General features: G+C 38.0%; 1 protein-coding gene across 1 annotated transcript; it reads left to right on the top strand.

The window, feature by feature from the left end:
• The first annotated feature begins 1,452 nt into the window (after positions 1-1,452).
• On the top strand, positions 1,453-17,449 carry LOC306887867 (uncharacterized protein). Its single transcript, XM_079445869.1, has 5 exons — positions 1,453-1,603; positions 1,794-1,906; positions 14,240-15,103; positions 16,367-16,966; positions 17,078-17,449. The coding sequence occupies exons 2-3, from the start codon at positions 1,876-1,878 to the stop codon at positions 14,869-14,871; spliced, it is 663 nt and encodes a 220-aa protein (XP_079301995.1). The 5' UTR covers positions 1,453-1,603; positions 1,794-1,875; the 3' UTR covers positions 14,872-15,103; positions 16,367-16,966; positions 17,078-17,449.
• Positions 17,450-22,345: the final 4,896 nt, after the last annotated feature.

Here is a 22,345-nt window from a genome sequence, read left to right as displayed (position 1 = left end):
AAACTCTATTTTAAAAGATTAAGAGCTATAAGTGATGCAATACAAAAAACGATGAGCTGACTAGGCTGTCTAATAGGTGGAAATTTGTCTAACCTGCAAACTTACCTTCGTGGCTCACGGGCTTCCTTCTGCACCGAAGCATTACAGCTATCGATTTTTAACAAAACAGGCCTACTCAAATGTATCTAACCTAACTATTTTCACTCGTTATTGTCTAAAAAACAGTTATCCAAAGATAGGCTTACTTGGCACCAGTAGACAGCCCTATTTTCTCCCATAAATAAAAACGTATAGAGATAAAACTGTTATATATATAATATATAAACTGTTATTATATAATTCATATAACGGAATCATGAATAGTCAGTGTTTTGAGGACATTTATATTGGAGGACGTGTTGCTCGATGAGGATTCGTTGCGACTTTCAATCTTGAGGAGACATAAGCGAGGCTTCCGCGGAAGAGGTGGAGTTACGAGACTTCTCAGACAGTTGAAGTGTCCAATGGAGTTAAGAGATTTGCTCTCAAGCTATTTTCAACACTTTAGATTGGTTAATAATTTGCAAAAATAACAGACCCATGTGGGGACTGACCAATAGCATCGATTTGTGAAAAAATATGAAATTGACAAAATTTGGACATAGGAGGTTTCCGCCCAACAGCGACGATAAGCATAATATATTGTAGAGAAAGAAAAATAAAAAATAGTATAAAAATAATAAAAAATAAAAAAAATTAAAAATCTTCAAACCATTTGTCCTCTGTGGGATGTAAAATAATTTAAGAATATAAAAATTAATTAGAAAAAAAAAATTGTGACAAATAGCCATACAAAATAGTAGAATTAAATGGACATAAATTCTAAATAAAAAGACTAAAGTGACATATCCAGCTGTTTATCTCATCAGTGTTGTGTAGTGGATGGCACTTCATACCAGGTGAAAGAGGGTCTGTAAATGCTTGATGACACAACTAGGTAATTAGATTTGGGTACCATTCGCATAGTTATTTGGTGTTTTTCATCATTTGGCCTAGTAGGACTGAACATGAAAGGTCCAAACATTGAACCCTGAGGGACTCCAGTTTCAGCAGTTTCGTTTTCCTACAAAAAATCTCTGTTCTTATCACACACATCTCATACACAACATGAAAATGTTAGGCACGTACTGTTTTAAAAAAAAAATAATATGTGCCTCCTGTGGAAAATAAATGCTTATATATAAAAAGAAATGAAGGTAAGATGAGCTTTTGAGAGAGGTGTGGTGCTGCGAGAAAACAAAGAATGTGTGTCTCAGACCTGCTATGAGTGTTTTCTCATTGTTGTGCGTGTAACTCTGTTGTTCAGTATTTCAGACTGGGTGGGGTCTAGGAAGGTGATCCCTTTGTCTGTTGGATTACAGTCATTAGAGTTAGCAGGTTTGCATTTAGGCACTAGCTGCTGCAGAGATTATCACACATACATGCAGGGCAATAGGAAAGTAGGGTAAACCCACAGACAGATGAGACATGGAGCTAATGGAAATCCACAGAGCTGATGGAATCTGTCATTAGGGCTCCCAGAGAAATATTTTGCTGCTCAGACACTGCTCTATCATATAAAGAGGTAATAGAATTGAAGTTTTCTTAACCTTTTAAGATGAGTGTTCTTTCTACTATGACAACATACTGTAACTTTCAGGTCTTCTGCCTAGACTGTCTGTAGACCCATTTATTAAAACGGCTCATTCAGACATTTTTGCATTTCTGATGTCAGACCCTGAAACATGTTCACATGACCTCTATTGGTTTTTCAGAAACTTGGCCAACCCAGTCGCAGATGAGGTAAAGTAATGTGGAGGAAGTATTGTAGATACTAAGAAAGAAAGAAAGAAAAAAATGACCCTCCTGATTCTTCGGCTCCTAATGCGTAAGTATCAGGTACAGGTGTAAAAGGTGTAAAATAAGTATTTTGTTTGGTGATCACTCATTCACATTCAGGGGAATCAGAAAGGCATCTAGCCAAAACCATTTTATGTGTCCTACACAACAACGAAGGACTACCAATTTTGAGACTTAGCTACTTACACACCGATGAAGTAACTGCAGTGTATTGTTCTCAAATTGAAAACAAGTGATCACAGGAAATATCCTCCTTCAGTTTGAATGTATTTCAATCTTTTTTAAGGTCCACCAGGAAAGAAAGAATGAATGAATGAATGAATGAATACATAAGTTAGGTTACTTAGTGAGTCACTCCACAGCACCACACTAAATGTCATCTGGGTTTATGTGTAGAAAAGCACTGAGTGGAGGAGTGGACCAGAGCAGGTGTTGCTTGACGCAGCAGGGTGTAACCAAATGTTTACAATAGGCGTACGTGACATTCGCAATATAGCTAACATCAAAAACAAACATGGCACACTGCTTCACACCTCACAATCCACTAGAATGTCCTTACAAGTACAATACCATGTTAAATACGGTTCTGTCAAATACCATAGCAGTTACTGTTCATAGTGAATTAAAATGGAATTCAAATAGTGCACTCATTTTTATACTGCAAGAAAATGTTACTTTATGAGGTGAGTAAATGAAAGTAAAATATTGCAACGGATATGAATAGCTATATGTAGGCTCAAATATTTGAATGGAAATGTACAAAACACATACAAGGATATCTTAAAAATATAACTTGTGAGTCAAATGCTATTTTCTTAATAAATATAATGCTAATAATGTGAAATAAACATAGAACAGATGGATTTTTAGGCATTTATTTTGGTATGTCCAAATCAAATGATCACTTAAGGGATTTTCTTTTTCTGATGACAGAAGCTAATATGTTATAGTTTCATTGTAGTAACAGTAGCTAGTAACCAGGGTCAAAACCGCTTTAGACCCAATATTTAGATTATTGGTTGACCAAAATGGGTTTTTAAATGCTTTAGTCATAAGTGATTACATTTGGTCGCCTCTAATCCTGAACATTGTGCTATTTTGGAGGAAATGACCTTTACACAGGAAAAAAAAAAAAAAAAAAAATGCGGTAGGATTTACTTTTAAACTAATTCCACTCAGAAATTTCACTAATAATTACAATGACAACTAAGAAAAACGGAAAATGGCATTTTCTTGTAAAACGTAGTCCAAAAATTTTTGTTGTAATTTGAAAAATCTTTTTTTTTGCAATGTAACTTTTCTGTTTTTCTACAGATTTTCTAAACATATTTGATATTATCACCATAATAGCAAGAAATAACAGCAATAAAACCTTTTAAGTACACATACTTAGAGAAAATCATGATTAAATAGAACAAATGATATGTGTTGATCATTTCTACACACTCCTGCCATTCTGAGACAGGCTCAAATAAACAAAATTGTAAAATTCTTATTGAATCCTTTTTTTTTTTTTAGCAAAACTAAACTAAAGGGAAACACCTGTCACTTTATCCACATTACTATAAGCGTGGAATCCCAGAGAATGACATATTTAATAGCTCTGTTAAAGCCATCTGTGCCTGGAAAGAGAGCAAATGTATATCTTTATATGAGGCAGTACAAAGAATGGCTAGAAAATTGCTTTTTTGTAGGTTAATAAGAAACAAGAAAGAAAGGTTTAAAGAAGAAAGCAGATGGGTTTCTTTGCTCAAGATCAAATATTGTTTTGCTAATGTTCTTATTATCTCCTTCCAAATATTCCCACTTTTCCTGCAACAGTTTGGAAGTACATCCGTATCTTTAAACATACGCATAATAAAAGCATTCTTTCCACTAACTTTTATAAACATACAACGCAAATTCCATAAATGTTGGGAGGTTTTTTTTTTTTTTTTATAAAATGAAAACTAAAAAGACATTCAAATCTCATGAACCAATATTTTATTCACAATAGAACATAGAGAACATAACAAATGTTTAAACTGAGAAATTTTACACATTTATCCACTAAATGATAAATGCCTGCTACAGGTCTCAAAAAAGTTGGCACAGGGGTAACAAAGGGCTGAAAAAGCAAGAAATTTGGAAAAGATTCAGCTGGGAGAACATCTAGCAACTAATTAAGTTAATTTTCATCAGGCCTATAACATGATTAGCTATAAAAGGGATGTCTTGGAGAGGCAGTCTCTCAGAAGTAAAGATGGGCAGAGGCTCTCCAATCTGTGAAAGAGTGCGTAAAAAGATTGTGGAATATTTTAAAAACAACATTCCTCAACATCAAATTGCAAAGGCTTTGCAAATCTCATCATCTACAGTGCATAACATCATCAAACGATTCAGAGAAACTGCAGAAATCTCTGTGCGTAAGGGACAAGGCCGAAGACTTTTGTTGGATGCCCGTGGTCTTCAGGCCCTCAGACGACACTGCATCACTCATCGGCATGATTCTGTCATTGACATTACTAAATGGGCCCAGGAATACTTCCAGAAACCACTGTCGGTAAACACAATCCGCCGTGCCATCTGCAGATGCCAGCTAAAGCTCTATCATGCAAAAAGGATGCCATATGTGAACATGGTCCAGAAGCGTTGTTGTATCCTGTGGGCCAAGGCTCATTTAAAATGGACCGTTTCAAAGTGGAAAAGTGTTCTGTGGTCAGACGAATCCAAATTTGACATTCTTGTTGGAAATCACGGACGCCGTGTCCTCCGGGTTAAAGAGGAGGGAGTCCTTTCAGCGTGTTATCAGCGTTCAGTTCAAAAGCCAGAATCTCTGATGGTATGGGGGTGAATAAGTGCATACGGTATGGGCATCTTGCATGTTTTGGAAGGCACTATGAATGCTGAAAGGTATATAAAGGTTTTTGAGTAACATATGCTGCCCTCCATATGACGTCTATTTTAGGGAAGGCCTTGTGTATTTCAGCAGGACAATGCAAAACCACATGCTGCAGCTATTACAACAGCATAGCTTCGTAGTAGAAGAGTCCGTTTGCTGAATTGGCCTGCCTGCAGTCCAGATCTTTCACCTATAGAGAACATTTGGCGCATCATTAAACAAAAAATACATCAAAGATGCCCACGAACTCTTCAGCACCTGGAAACCTATATCAGACAAGAATAGGACCAAATTCCAACTCCAAAACTATAGAAACTCATAACCTCGATGCCCAGACATCTTCAAACTGTTTTGAAAAGAAGAGGAGATGCTATACCATGGTAAACATGCCCACGTCCCAACTATTTTTTTAAACCTGTAGCAGGCATCAAATTTTATATGAGCTCATTTTGTGCATAAAATTTTAAAATTTTCAGTTTAAACATTAGGTTATCTATGTTCTATTGTGAATAAAATATTGGCTCATGTGATTTGAAATTCTTTTAGTTTTCATTTTATTCAAATTTAAAAAATGTTGGTAAGCAAGATGGTATACTGTATAGGGTGTATTTTAGGTATCATAGCAACACTCCCAACATGAAGGCTGTTCTAAAACTAGGCAGTGTGATTATGGCATCTTCTGAGATGCTTCACAGATCCAGCCAAATGGTAAGCAAAATCTTTATTATATATTAAAAATATACTGTACTGTACATTATTTTTTCATTATCCAAACATATTCATTAAAATAGTCTAATTTAAAAATTATGTATTTTATTTTATTTTTGTGCTATTAGAGTTTAGCAAGATGATTGTTAAATGCTGCGAATCAAGTTACATGCACTTAAAGTGAGTTGTTTCTTATGTAGATTTTGTTACAAATTTTAGATATAGTTCATCCAAAAATGAAAATTTGCTGAATATGCCTTCACTCTCAGGACATCCAAGATGTAGACGATTTCGCTTGTTCATGGGAAAAGATTGGAGAAATTTCACATTTCATCACCTGGTCACCAATGGCTCCTCTGTAGTGAATGGGTGCCGTCAGAATGAGAGTCCAAACAGCTGATAAAAACATCTAAAAAATGCACAAGTAATCCACACCATTCCAGTCCATCAAAAGTCCAAAGTTTTTTTAAGCCAAAAGCTGCATGAGACAAATTCATCATTCAGACATTTTTAACTTCAAACCATTGCTTCAGGCTAAATTATGAGTCCATAATCCACGCTTCCTCCAGTGAAATAATGCTTCCTCCAGTGAAAATGTCCATCTCCTGTTGTCTCTCACATCAAAATCCACCCACATATTTGTTTAGAGCTGTTTTGCACTGTTTTCACCTGTAAATGGTGCTTGATCTGTACATACAGTATTTCTCCCCTAATACATGACATTTTTTCATGTTTTAATACATGATTTTTTCACTGGTGGAAGCATAATTATGGATTATGGACTTGTACAATATTTTAGCTGGAAGCAATGGTTCAAATTTTGAATTGATGATCGATTCATTTCTTACAAACAAGCAGCTTTTTGCTTTACAAGATGTTAACTGATGGACTGGAGTGGTGTGGGTTACTTGTGGATTATTGTGATGTTGTTTGGACTCTCATTCTGATGGCACCCATTCACTGCAGAGCATCCATGGCTGAGTAAGTGATTTCTACAAATTGGATGAAGAAACAAACTCATCTCCACCTTTATTTTCAGGTGAACTATTCCTTCAAAAGCAAAGCAGCTCACTAGGTTGTGATAAATATACACACTATTGCACATGTGGAAATGACTGGTGACAGCAATAAACTCTTGAAAAGGGTCTTTTAATAACTGTTATTCACTCACTGCTGGCACTGTGTGAGATACACATCACCAAACCCTCACAGCAGACACTGGATCTGAGATAGAGAAAACAAACAGAGGTGTGGAGTTAGAGATCAGAGCCGACAGGCGAGAGCAAATCAAATCACTTTTATTGTCACATCACCACAGCACATGTGCCTTCGTGAGTGAAATTCTTGAGAGCGTGCTCCAGACAGTGCAGAAACAATTTACATATAGACATTACCATACATACGTACAGACTTATACAGATGACAATGTGTAATATACACATACATATACTCAGTACAGACAGTGTACTATTAGACAGACATACAGTTACCGATACACATTATACACAGTATGCAGTACACATTCTACGTTATATACACACAGTAATATGCGAAGATGCAGCAGATTATATATAAACCGGATGTGCAAATGTCATGGATGTGCATTGGATGGTATCCAGTGCTGGCAAAAGGATTGTTGTATTTGTGCAGTAGTGTACTGGTAGTCCAGTTTGAACTGTATGGGATTAAAGTGCAGTGCGTGGTATATTGTAAAGTGGGAGTGTGCTTGAGTGAGCAGATGAAGCATCTACATGAAAACACAATCTACTTGACACTCAGACTAATACAGATTACAGATTCAGTTGAGGATGTAAAGCACCACCAACACGTGACTTTAAATGATGTCCAACCCTGATGCAATTTTGCCATTTTGCACTTTGTGCAACTTGAAAAATAAAGTTGAAAATGGCTAAATAATTTTGATGTTTTCAAGTAATGGAAAACATATGTTACTATTGATCACATTATTTACAGCTAATTTTACAAATGAAATCAATGTTTGACAAGACCAGTAGGTCACTTGCAATGAAACCTCTTTTTATTAAGCCAAACAAGTTCATGGGTTCCTGAACAAGCTATGATTCGTCAGATTTACTATCAGTTTATCCTCCATACAGATAAAAAGAAACAGCACAAACATTTGATATCCTTCTTATATTCTGGCACCTCCTTAGCCTAACATGCACGCGATTCGATCAGTCCGTAGAGGTCAAATTTGGGAAAAAACAAAAACATCTCTGTTTGTTAACAGTTTGGGAGGCTTGATTTTTTTATTATAGAAAACAGATGTTATATTAAAGCTTTCCCTGGCAAATTCTGTACTTCGACACCTCCGAGATCATATTTCTTTAATTTCCTGAAAGCTAATGCAGCCTCTCAGCTCTATTTGTAATACTGACTTGGAAGTTGTTTATGTTGTATTCATAGCATTTTAATTGAATATACAGTATGCGGTGGCTCGAAGGCACTATGTGTGGACTCAATGTTTGAGAAGCACTGTTCGTTCAGAAAACCTGCAGTTTAATGTGCACCAGGGTTCAACGCGTGACTTTCATTTGCGCCGAAGTTGCTGTTTCTGTGGATGGAGCTTCGTAATTGATTGTTTGACAGCTGTTTTCTTTTTTGTTCGCCTTCCAAACTGAGAAAGTAGCAAGTAATTCCTTACACAGGACCAGCTGGACTGGTTCACAAATAAAACTCAGACCCCGAGAGAACGACTTACATCAACACATCAGCAGAAATCCAGCTCAGATTCATGCAGATATCTCTAGCTGATCTGTTGCAATTTACAGTACAATTAACATTTACATTAAGGTAATTCTTTGAATAGTGTCTCCTTTGAATATTAATATGATTTCTTTCTTATCAACTTCTCTTAATGTTCATGTTAGTTAACTATACTAGGTAACAAGTCTTGTAAACATACTCCAATAAACCATTGATTGATATTGATTGAATCAAAAGTTGTATTTTTAATCCAAACTTGATCAATACTGTAACAAATGCATTAACTACTGTTAACTAATCGGACCTTATTGTAAAGTATAATTTAATAACCTTAAACTTTTTATGATTTCTATTTTTTTCCCCTAATTTTTAAGAGATGTCCTCTATAATAAATCGATTAAAAAAGAAAAACAAGTAGTTAAATTAATTTTTTTCTCTAAACAATATGCCGTTATTTTCACACCAATATCATCACACACAATCTTGAAAATCCAAACTATCAAAGGATATACCAAAACCACCGCTCAAATCAGCGTGAAAGATATGCTAACTCACCGATGTAATCGCTGGATCCCTGCGCTAGGAGACAATATACAAGCAATGTTAATTACCCATAACCCCTAGGTCTTTCAATAAATATCTGTTTTATAGCCGTTTTATTCTGAATTTCCTGTGCAATATGGCCCAAAAGAATGACGTATGTATGGGCTCAGTGTTTGGATGCTGAACTCTCCCCTGTGAGCTTATCAAGTTCTGACAGTGATTCTGCCCAGATGGAGAAATCAAACTGGACTTCAATTCCCATCCTTATATTTTGTGTTTACCTGACATGACCAGATCTCATAAATATAGCAACAAACATTTAAAAAAAAAAGGCTGCCACTGGGAGAAATGTCAGAAAGAGAAATGAAACTATATTTAGTATATATAACATGTCAATAAATCAACTGGTGCTGCAGGACAGTGAAACTACAGCTGTTTGTCAGGAAAAACGCTGTTTATAGGATAAATAGTTTGTCTGGTAGCTATTAAGAAATAACTGATTGGTAGCTATTACAAAATAATTGTCTGGTAGTGATTAACACAGTAAATACCATCAGCTATTAAGAGTCATAACTAGCATATCAATGCCTTTTATTGAAAACATCATTTTTTTCATGTCATTTCAATAACTTTGCAAAGTGGTTTTGAATCATTAGGCACATGTTATTTACAATTAAATGAAAATGTATTATAGTTTAACTGAACTTTAGAGGGTTTTTGAAGCAGGACTTAAGTACATCTTTATATGTAATTTCATAATTACTTCTATTATCTTGAAACATGGCTAATACTATAAGTGATACTGCTGAATGTACTGACAAGCATTTATTTAGATCAACTAAAATATACTTTAATGCCATTTCTGTTGAAACGGTCTATTAAAATGTCATGTACTTAATATATTTGTAATTACACATTTGCAATGATAAAATTGCAATTTAGTACATTTAAAATATATTAACTTAAAATGTATTAAATGTTCTATTGAATAACAAACTACAGTTAAAATTATAATCAAGTGTTTTGCACGTGCTTTAGTATGTTAGTCTCCACATCAAAATAAGTGTACTTCTTTAAAGCACACCAAAAGATTGTTTAATCATGATTTAAATTAAACTCAAAAGTAAATCTTCTTCTTGTAACATCATTACAAAGTGCACTTTTTAAAAGTGTGTTAAGCAGTAAGGACGTGTTTGTGAAAGTGAACAGTAAGTGGCCTAGCACTAGCCATATGAGTTTAAATTCCAAATTTTATGTCAAATTTAATTATATTGAGAATCAACAGTTTAATATGGTTTATGTGTTCTAAAAGACATTAGGGGGTCCTTTGTCAGTCAGTTCTGATTTTAGCATTATTATGACAAGGACAAACAGTACAGTAGATTTGGGAACACTGAACAATGAAAAGCACATTTCTCATTTAAATGTATTCATCTGGCAGATGCTTTTATTCAAAGTGACTAACAAATTAGCTATAAGCAATTTATCTACTTTTATACACAATATGCAAAACTCTTTGTAGGGTCCATGTGACTGGATTCCAGTAATGCTGGAGCATAACCTTCATCCACAAGTACTTTTCCCAAAAAAAAAAAAAAAAAAAAAAAAAAGAGAGAGAGAGAGAGAGAGAAAGAGAGACCATGACTCATGCAATAATTTGGAAAATATTAAATTTTTTTCTTAAGCTGAAAGTTACATATATCTTAAGCTGAATATCTTAAAGGGGTCATTGGATGCCCACTTTCCACAAGTTGATATGATTCTTTAGGGTCTTAATGAAAAGTCTATAACATACTTTGGTTAAAATTTCTCAATCGTATTGTAAAAAACACCTTTTTAAACCTGTCAAAATCAGCTCTGTTTTTAGCAAGCCATTTTAGTCCATGTTGCTTTAAATGCTAATGAGCTCTGCTCACCCCGCCCCTCTCTTCTGTGGGGTGATGAACAGTACGGTTTACTTTAGCTGCAAAACTGGCTAACTAGCACATATTAGGAAAGGCGATTTGCAAAGATTCATAAAAACCCTTATACTCGCTTCTTTTATAGGTGAGCCTGGATCACGAATGATTCTCGCGATTAGACGAATTTAGGCAGATCGGGGATCGGCGCATTCACATCAAAACGAAAGTATCGTTAATCCTCTGTGTCTTCAGCGGCTCAGATGTCGGGAGTAAATGACGACTGCTATATTCATTATTACATCCATCAACAAAACACCTCAATCGCTCAATCGGAGACATCTTGTCTTCCCCTGCACTGGAGTCGACACAATGGCGGACAGCTCTCAGCTCACTCAGGGCAGGTCTAAGGTAAAATGGTCTTGTCAATCAATTATCGTGGGAGGGGCCTGTACAGAACTACGTCATTCTGACAGGAATCTCAGAACAGCCTGATTTGAGAAAGGGGATTTTAAAATAGGGATTTAAAAAAAAAAAGTTAATGAATCAGATTCAACTCTTTCTTTTGGGAGACAATAACTTTATACACGTGCACTTTCATATTTAAAACTTTGCAGGATGTTTTCATTCACTTAGAGCTGTGTTACACACTGAATGAAAGGTCATTTTCAAAAATCCATAACATTAACTAATGGAACCTTATTGTAAAGAGTTACCTAATAATGGTGCAGGAATCATCAAGAACATGCAGGAACACTGAAAAATGGACAAAAGAAAAGTGTGTGATTAGAGTAGCCATATGTCTAAAATTACTGAATATTTCACAGATGTAACTTGACAAACTTTGGCAAATCCAGTGTGTTTAGTTCTTCCTCAGAAGTGCTGATTGTATCCACCTGGTACCTTGTAATCATGGCAGGACATCTGATAAAAGACTTGTGTGGCCTTACACTCCCGTTGGTTGTGTGAGGCTAGCCGATCAGATTAGAGCTTGCCAGGTTGAAAAAGTACTTTCCAGATTTTGAATATTAGAGGGTCAGTGAACAGGCTTTGGGAGGATCACTGGCAAACTGACTGAGGCTGATAGCTACTATATTTGACAAGACAGACCAGGAACAGGATGGTCAGGTCAGTGTTGGCCTTTTTGCACAGGCTAACCACATGTATTTACTCTTTGGTTAAAGGCATGTTCTAAAATAGTTGTTGCTGGAAGATCTGCATGAGAGCATGTGTTAGCATGTGTGTGAGGCTGTTTGTTTGTGTATGCGTGTGAGGCTGACGGAGAGAGAGCAACGAATTCTGAAGCTTCTTTCCAAACGGCTCTACCAGATCAAGAAGCCAAAGAGATAAATAACCTTTTCATCATCTTTTAAAGACATTTGAGTTTCATCCTTATATATCTTTGTGCGGTGACTCTCTCTCACACACACACTGACTCAGGAATTGACGCATGCGCTGATTTGTGACTGCGTGTTTTGAGTTTGAGCTCCATCAAGTTGATTCTTTATCGTCTATTTTCTATCTTAAAAATAATTTTATACACTATCATTTTCTTTTCTATAACGTGTGAATATATCCCCTATAGCATTCTAAAACAAAACCAATCAGAGCGCCTTGTTACCACTAGTTTTATTTTGATTTCTCGAGTCTGCTATTAGCTTATGTTTGACGTCAGCGAGTTCACGGATGTAGCATTAAGCTTTGTAAACACGCTAACCGAGCAAGCTACAGAAACCATAACGATAAGGACATTCTCCAATGAGAAACTGTGGGTGGACAGATCAATCCGTGCTGCGGTTAACACACGCACTGCAGCTTATAATGAGGCTCTTCTGACCGGGAATATGAGCAAGTACAAGGCATCGTGCTATGCTCTCCGACGCGCAGTAAGAGCCGCTAAACACAGATACAGAGAGAGAATTGAGTCTCATTTCCAGCTCAATGACTCTCGACGGATGTGGCAGGGACTGAGGACCATCTGTGACTTTGGAAACAAATCCTCTGCGGAGGTGAGAGCAGATCTGTTGCTGGCCGACGAGTTAAACATCTTCTACGGCCGCTTCGATTACAATGGCGGCGGCGCGTCTCTGCCGTCCAGTAATCACCATGTCGGAGGATGAGGTTCGGAGGGCGCTAAAGAAAGTGAACGTCAGGAAAGCAGCCGGACCTGATGGGATAACCGGCCGTGTTCTGAGGTCCTGCGCCGATCAGCTCGCTGGTTTGTTCACTTCCATCTTTAATGAGTCCCTTGCTACCTCCGTGGTTCCCACCTCATTCAAAAAATCTGTCATTATCCCTGTGCCTAAGAACAATAAACCCTCTTGCCTGAATGACTATCGTCCAGTTGCCCTCACATCTATAGTCATGAAGGTTTTTGAGAGACTTGCAAAGAGCCACATCTGCTCCTCCATCCCTGATACTTTGGACCCTCTTCAGTTTGCCTATCGCCCAAATAGATCTACTGACGATGCCATCTCTCACATCCTCCACTCTTCCCTCACACATTTGGACAGCAACAATGGGAATTATGTAAGGCTGCTATTCATTGACTATAGCTCAGCTTTCGACACTATAGTCCCCATCAAGCTGGCATCTAAACTCACAGACCTCGGCCTAAACTGCTTACTCTGTGACTGGATTCAAGACTTCCTCACCGGCAGACCTCAAGTGGTGAAAGTTGGCCAGTTCACCTCAAACCCCATCACCCTGAACGTAGGAGCCCCACAGGGCTGTGTCCTGAGTCCCCTGCTTTACTCTCTCTACACACATGACTGCGTGTCCTCTCACAGCTCCACATCTATTGTCAAATTCGCTGATGTTACTGTGGTTCTGGGCCTCATCTCCAACAAAGACGAGACCGCTTAATTGGACGAGGTAGAGAGACTCACATCATGGTGCCAGGACAACCGTCCCTCTCTGAATGTGAGCAAAACTAAAGCGCTGATCATGGACTTTAGGAAGAGACAGCAGCAGCCCTACACTCCTCTTATGATCAGTGGGACCCCTGTGGAGAGGGTGAGTAACTTCAAGTACCTCGGTGTAAACATCTCCGAGAACCTGACTTGGACTACACACATCCAAACACAGGTTAAGAAAGCCAGGCAAAGACTGTACCATCTGCGACAGCTGAGGAAATTCAGGGTCTCACCAGCAATCCTGAAAACTTTCTATTCAGGGACCATAGAAAGTGTATTGACTCAGTGCATCTCAGTGTGGTGATATTCCTCTTATTACTATTTAAGTCAACAACATACTGACCTGTACTGACCTGCACCTTTATATTTATATTTATATTTTTTATCTTTTATTTTATTTTATTTTATTCTCTTATTTTTTCTACTTTTTCTTTTTCTTAATATCTGTATACTTTATAATTGCACTGTCCTTGGAGCAGACCTGACTTACATTCCACTGCTGGTTATACCCTGTATAATTGTGTATGTGACAAATAAAAATCTTGAATCTTGAATCTTATAGCCCATTAGCATTGGCAGCATGGCTGCCGCTAATCTCGCTTAGATTGCTAATACTCTATTCACACACATTACCATTGTTTCACTGTTACTTGCTTAAATGGCGGATTTGTGTCTACCTTTGAGTGCAGGTAAGGACACATTCGAGCTGCATTTGGTGCAGCTGGAGCTGGAGGCCATGGAGAAGCAGATCCGCGACCTGGTGGAGAAGCAGGCCCAGCTGAGAGAGCGGAGAGCCACGCTGGAAACATCCCAGGCTGATGCTCACAAGTCCGGGGTAAGTATACAGCACGCTGCTAACACTCCCACCACCTCTACTCCGTGTGTTTCTGTGCACAGACCCTGTGCACCCAGGACACGATCTTCCCAGATGTCCTTCACTCCGGCGCCAGGAGGCCACGGACCCTGGGTGCACCAGCAGCAGAAGACGCGAGCCAGGCCCCGGGCGATGACCTCTCCCCCTCTGCCGCCTCAGGTCTTCGAGATCTCCACCCGGAACTGCTTCGCTCCCCTTCGCGAGACGGAACGCGAAGCTGTGATTGTCGGAGACTCCATCATCCGGCACATCTGTGCTACGTTAGCTGAAGGTAAAGTGCACACTCACTGTTTCCCCGGTGCTCGTGTTCTCGATGTTTCTGCGCACATACCCGCGATCCTGAAGGGCGACGAGAGCATCGGTGCTGTTAACGACACCAAGCTGCGGCAGACGGAGACACTGAAGAGGGACTTCAGGAGCCTGATCAAGACGGTACGCAGCACATAGCCCGCGATGACGATCGTCATGTCAGGACTGCTTCCCACGTATCGAAGAGGACACGAAAGGTTCAGTAGACTTTTTGCTTTAAACGAATGGTTATTGTCATGGTGTAAAGAAACTGTTCTTTTTTAATAATTGGAATATTTTCTGGGAGCGTTCTGATGGCCTGCACCCCAGCAGAGTCGGAGCGGAACTCCTGTCGGACAACATCTCCAGGACGCTACGCTCCATCTGACTAGTAAGCCAGTTCTCAAATAACTACTATGATGATTTTTGTTCTACCCACTTAAAAGATAGAAGTACTTGCATTGTCCAATCTATACAGACTGTTTCTGTTCCCCGAATAGCGAGGTCAAAATATAAATTTAATGCAGGATCTAGAAAAAATCTGATCGTGATTAAACCAGAAAAATGCAAAATAAATGATCAAAAACCATTTTTAGAGCTTGGGCTCCTAAATATTAGAGCACTCGCACACACAGCAGTTATTGTAAATTAAATGATCAGAGCAGAGTGGCTAGATTAACAAATAACCAGACGCCACCCAATCTAAATATTCCCTCAGTTTAATAGTAATGACTTTATGAATTTCTTTACTGATCAAATAGATAACATCAGAAATACAATATCAAATGTAGATTCTACTCTGTCTAGTATTTCAGCTTCATTCATCTCACCCAAAGAAAAACTGCAATGCTTTACAACTATAGGACAGGAAGAGCTAAATAAACTTATCAGTGCATTTTAACCAACAACATGTTTATTAGATCCTGTACCCACTAAACTACTGAAAGAGTTGTTACCTGTAGCAGAAGAACCGCTTCTCAATATTATTAACTCATCGTTATCTTTAGGTCACGTCCCCAAACCATTCAAGCTGGCAGTTATTAAGCCTCTTATTAAGAAACCACAACTAGAATCTAATGAACTGAAGATTTGAAATGGGCCTGTAATTTGTCAGTTTATGTCTAAAATTTTAGAAAAAGTTGTCTGCTCAATTGCTCTCCTTCTTGCAAAAAAATGATCTCTATGAAGAATTTCAGTCAGGTTTCAGGCCTCACCATAGCACAGAAACTGCACTTGTTAAAATGACAAACTTTACAAACTACTTGCTTCAGACCAAGGCTGCATCTCATTGCTAGTATTACTTGATCTTAGTGCTGCGTTCGACACTATAGACCATGACATACTCATAGATCGATTACAAAACTATCCCTGTAAGACCCACTGTTGCAGAATTACAACAATTTTGGTTATCCCCAAAAAACCTCTAATTTTTATTTTTTCTGGCTCAACCACATTAACATGATCATTAGGTCCTATTGTTTGTTCTCACAATGCGATTGGATCCAACATTTGTATATAAGGCCCGCCCTCAGGTCAAGAAGTCACACAATCTCCAATTTTTCGATCGAGCAACATCCCTTCGATTTACTGGACTGGATTCATCTGATTCAAGTAAGTAAAATGCTTTGAATATTTTTTTTTGTGTTTATTACAGTGTCTAGAACATGAACATAGGTCAGCCATACAGTGAAATGTCCACTTCCAAAGGGCCAAAACTACAAGATCTACGCAGACAACTACTTCACCTCTGTTCCACTGGTAGTGAAGCTCCTTGAGCAAGGAATCCATTATGTGGGAACAGCCAGGCAGGTCCGCCTACCCAACTGCAATCTTGAAGATGAGAAAAGCTTGAAGAAGAAGGGCAGAGGAAGCTTTGACCACAGAGTGGAGGGGAAACACAACATTTGTGCTGTCAAATGGTACGACAACAGGGCAGTCACACTTGTGTCATCCTTCGCTGGACCAGAACCTGTGCAGGAGATTCAACGCTGGGACAAAGCCACCAAAACCTACATTGACGTCGAAAGGCCTTACAAATTTATGGGAGGTGTGGATTTGTTGGACTCATTTACAGCAAAATACAAGTATGCCCTGAAATCCCGGCGATGGTACATGTACATCTTCTGGCACACCGGTCGCTGTCGTCAACGCCTGGCTCCTCTACAGGCGGCACTGCCAAGCTCTCAGGATGCCAAAGAAGGAGATACTGAACATGAGAAAGTTCCAGGCACAGCTAGCATCCTCTCTCATCCTGGTAATTATCTATTTCTGCTATTTGCCTTGTTTGTGATATATTAGACTAGTATCTTCATGTGCGTTTGAGATGTATATGAATTCATATATTTATTCTTTTTTTTCTAATCAGGTGGACACAACACTCAAAACTCCAAAGAGAGGACGACCATCTTCAGGCAATGGAAGCCCAGTTGCAGCAGGGAGCCCTTTGAATGCTGGAAAGGGACCATCCTTAGGTGATGGGAGTCCAAACGGTCCCTCTTCCAAAAAATCATGTGCACACCCCCCTCTGGATGTGCGCACGGACCTCACTGGACATTTTCCACTGAAGACAAAGAGAGGACGCTGCAGAAATTGCAGTAAAGGGTATACTAATACCCAGTGCAGCAAGTGTGATGTCCGCCTCTGTTTTTCAGAGGACAAGAACTGCTTCTGGGACTATCACTGTAAATAATGTAAATAAATGTCAAAGTTCTTGTTGCTGGAATAAATGACTCTTCATAACAACATGACTGAGATTATTATTCATGTTATATACTGGTTTGGGAAAAGCAAAAGCCTGCAAATGAATCCTTAGTTCTATATTGTTGCTCAGACAGTGAGTGAAAATACAGGATATTCTGCTCCCCATTAAGCCCAATGTTGCAATATTACAACATTTCTGTAAAAACTTACTAAAACATAACATTTTTGAAAACACTCAATTTTCAGCCCCAAAGGCCTCCTACAACAACATCTGAATGGTTGAAAAAAAAATTGTATGTGTTTTTCTATATTTGGGTTTTACACTATACTGGTATTCAAGGGCAGGCTTTATGATAGTTTAGATCCTGTCCGATCGCTACCACTTTGTTCATTTAAATGGGGAGTCATCTCAATTATCACCAGTAAAGTATGGAGTACCACAAGGATCTGTCCTAGGTCCTCTGCTATTTTCAATATACATGTTGCCTCTTGGTAATATTATTACAAAATACGGGATTAGTTTTCATTGTTATGCTGATGATACTCAACTATTTTGAGTCTATAATCTGCAAGGTCAAAATCATAATGTTGATTGCTTGGAAAACTAATGCAAGATGAGTTACAACGTCAAGTTTAACATTAAAGTTAAATGGTTCCTTTAAATTTCTAACTCTATTTATAAGCAATATTAGTCATGGTTGCTGTACCCATGAATAATAAAACATTTAAATTCAACTTTCCAGCAGTTTAAGTGCACAAGGCTCTATTCTCGGGCCTGTTCTATTTTCACTTTACATGCTGCCTCTTGGACCCATTATAGCTAGGCATGATATAGCTTTTCACTGCTATGCTGATGATTTGCAAATTTATTTGCCTATGGGATAAAAATATGCTGACACAGCTAGGTCATTAATTAATTGCATTAATGACATTAAATTATGGTTAGAGCAAAATTTCCTTCACCTAAATGAGGAAAAAACTGAATATATTTTATTTGGAGAGTCTGTAACTTCTGACATTGATGTGCTGACTTCCAAGCTTCGACCAACTGTCATAAATCTCGGGGTGACTTTTGATAGTAGCCTGAAATTTGATAAACAGATTGACAGCGTGGTTAAAGCTAGTTTTTTTTCAGGTACGTCTTTTGGCCAAGGTCAAAACTTTTTTGAATCACTCTGACCTTGAGAAAGCTATTCATGCTTTTATCAGTTCAAGATTAGATTACTGTAATGCACTTTATGTTGGTGTCTCACAGTCGTCCCTCAATCGCCTTCAGCTGGTGCAGAATGCCGCGGCCAGTCTTCTAACTAATACACGTAAACGCGAGCACATCACCCCAATTCTTTATTCACTCCACTGGCTTCCAGTTTCTTTTAGAGTTGATTTTAAATTTTTATTGTTTGTTTTTAAAGCTCTCAATGGCCTTGCTCCACTGTATGTAACTGAGATGCTGGCTTTTCGTCAGCCAAACAGGGTTCTTAGGTCAACAAATCAACTTTTGCTGGAAGTACCGAGGTCACGGTACAAACACTGGGGTGATCGGGCTTTTTCTGTAGCTGGGCCCAGACTCTGGAATAAGCTTCCCCCCGATTTGTGCACCATTACTGACATGGGTCTTTTTAAAGCTAAGCTTAAAACTCATTTATTTAGACTGGCTTTTAATATCTAGCAATGTTGTGACATTTTTGTGTATTTTATGTAATTTTTGTTGCTGGTTTTATATTTTTGTTTTATTGCTCTCTTTTCATTGGAAAGCACTTTGGTTCACCTTGAGTGTTGTAAAGGGCTGTACAAATAAATGTTGATTAATTGATTGATTCATAGAATGAACGTATGTACAGAACGCGTGTACGTGTCTCTTTCAGATGTGAAATCTATGAATCACAAATGATCTTAAACTTGCGCACAATTGAATGGTTTCAGCTCTCTGCCTCAACTAATAATTAATGTCATTAACATATAAAATATCACCAATCATCATAATTTAGAACAACGAGCTACAAGAACAGCTTACATTTTCAAAAACCTGCAATACTCTGACAATAAAAAATGCGTACGTCTGCACTTTTCCAGCTTCAAACATTCAGAACATGAAGGAAAATATCACTCACAATCAGGCCAACACAACCTTTTGGTTGCAGGATTTTCCCAGAGGAAAAGTGGAGGCATGTGACTTACAGTACGGTCATGTTTTGTGTACTTTTATATTCTATTCATCACATCTGAAATCACGTCTCTGGCATCTTCAGTTTTCTCGTAAATTGTGCCTGGATCAACATGAGAGATGTTTACAGTGCATGGGAGTGATTATACATAGAAAAAGGAGAGAAGTCTGCACACTGAAAATAGCTGCTCCAAATGAATTTATTAACAGCTACGTTTCGACATTTTACAACCCCAACTTCTGATCAGTAGGGGCAATATTTCTTAAATATGAATGCTTTTTGCAGTTTTAATTAAATTTCATTATTTTAATTTCAGTTTTAGTTGTTTTTTAATATCAAGTTAAACTAAATTGAAATGAGAAATGTTGCCTTGCAACTAGCTGAAATAAATTACATTTCATTTTTATTTTAGTGAATGATAATTTTACATTTAAAGTAACATTTGTAAAGTAATTAAGTAATAAACAATTTTTTTATGGTTTCAATTTCAGTTAACTATAATAACCCTGATACTACAACATGCAAACTACAAACACTTCTGTGGCTTAATTTGAGAAATATGTACTGTATGTCACCACATGGAGCTCTTGAAAAAGTTTTGATGGGAAAATGTGAGATGCGAAAAATGTCAGAGACTTTTCTTTAGTAGACGGTTTCAAAGTCTAGAAACATTCTTACAATTTGATTTAACATCATATACCAGTTTCTGGCACTTGCCATACGTTAAGTGAGCATGAGCATGTGTGGTCTGTCTAAATCTGTTAAACTGGTAATAACAAACCTTGGGGATATAAAACTTTACACATCTATGAGTGACATTAAGGCTCTTCTGCGACTGTTCTCAGAGGGAAAACAGTGAGAAAAGCTCAAAAACGATCATGAAGGCTTGAGTTTGACTCTTTTGTATGGATTTATGTGTGAGATCACTTACGCGTGAACGGCACACAGCTACATGTATCTGCCTGTCCTAAAAACAGGCAATCACTCAGGCCAAGGATTCACATCAGCGTCAGCCAGTGCTGTGAATCAAACGCTTGGATCAATCCTCTCCTGCTGGATACAGGAGGGGTGCAGTCAGGGATTTGAAGGAAAATACTTGCATAGTCAAGCTCAGAGCCTGAGGTGCTCCAGCCAGCTGCTTCAACACGATATCAGCGCTGTAAGGATGAGAAATGGGTTATTTTCCCCCTACAGGACTGCAGAGAGCTATGCTATGTGACATGTAGAGACAGGGACGGTTCTGTTTGCCATGGAACAACTGATTTCTGAATAGATGAGTGTGCTGTTGACATTGTCAAAACTCTTCTTGCTGAATGCAGTCCAAAGTCTTCTTTAAACCTTGTTTCTTTGGGTCTCATCCTTTTGCCTGAAAACGCAGTCTGTCTGGAATGACATGAAGAAACAGAAAAAACTGAGACAGACTAAATCCAGAAGAACTGTGGAGAACAACGTCTCCAAGATGCTTTGAGAAACCTACCTGCAATGAACATAAATAATGTACACACACATACTCCAATATTATACGTATAAGTAAAGGAACATTTACCAATGAATTTTTTTCCAGGTTTTCTTTTTTTTCAACTGCTTACACACAAAATCTTTACTTGTCACACAATTTTTGAAACCAGAAGCACAGACCAAATCTGCAAAACCATACACTAATTCTCGGCCTTTGACTCAGTTTTAAATTTCATAAAACTCTTTTTACAAAACACAACACAATTCTCTATGTAACAAAAATCTAACAGGAATTAATATTATGGCAAAGGTGTTTGCAAATGTTTCCTTTTGATATGTGTTTGTGATATTTTGAATGGAGTCCTTCATTTTGCAAGAGATGTGAGGCATTTTGCATTTTTTGTGTGCAATTCTTGGATTTGTGTGTAAAGTTTTGAAAAAAAAAGAGGCAAAGTTTTGAAAATATGTGTAAGCAGCTGAAAAAAATGATGCCTAATGTATGTCTGTTGACATAAACTAAATTCAACAATACTGACATTATGGATGAATAATGTTGAAATTTCATTGACTACTTGTTTCTTTTATTTTAAAGCAATATAGAATGATACTGAAATTCACCGTGATTTACATGGCATTCTGGTTCATGTCCAAAACCATGTGGTAATACCATGGTGTTTTTTGGCACTTTGTTATATGGGACATGTATAATGTGAAGTGTTAAGAGTATAGGTGTGTCTGTTTTTAACCCAGCTTGCAGGTTGCTCCCTATATCATGACCACAGTTTTTTATAACCATGTTTCCAAAGATAGGCTCACCTACTCCATACTTCATTCCAGAAATTCCTGCTTCCAGCTTCACAAGGTCGCCTGAGGGTCCTGGACGCTAAACCCACATGATTCTAAAGTATTCAGTCCCTCAATACCTGCCGGGTGTGCATGTGAAACCAGGTACTCATGTAACCAGCGCTCACGAAGAGATGCTCCATGTGTGCAGTCATTCTCACACTGACAAGCTTCTTGTTGAAGCGTTACAAATATTACTGATGTCAGCTACAGTCTCATACAGCAGTGGAAAACTCTCTCGAGCTCTGAGTCTGTCTTCACTTCAGTGCAGGTAAAGGTTCACACTCAACGCACACACTCTGTTGACGTGGATGATGATTAATCGGAAATGGAGATGCCTTTCTCATGAAGAATCTCCATGTCAAAAATCCATTCAGATGATTATCTGGGAGCATTTTGGTGAGCTTCTTCAGATTTGTGATTCACATATTCAGACCTCTTGGAGAACTGGTTTGAAAGAATCAAAG

Source organism: Barbus barbus (genome assembly GCF_936440315.1).
Source record: "Barbus barbus genome assembly, chromosome: 21".
NCBI classification, from domain to species: domain Eukaryota; kingdom Metazoa; phylum Chordata; class Actinopteri; order Cypriniformes; family Cyprinidae; genus Barbus; species Barbus barbus.
Note: the sequence above shows the minus strand (reverse complement) of the source record. Positions and strands in the feature narration are given on the sequence as shown.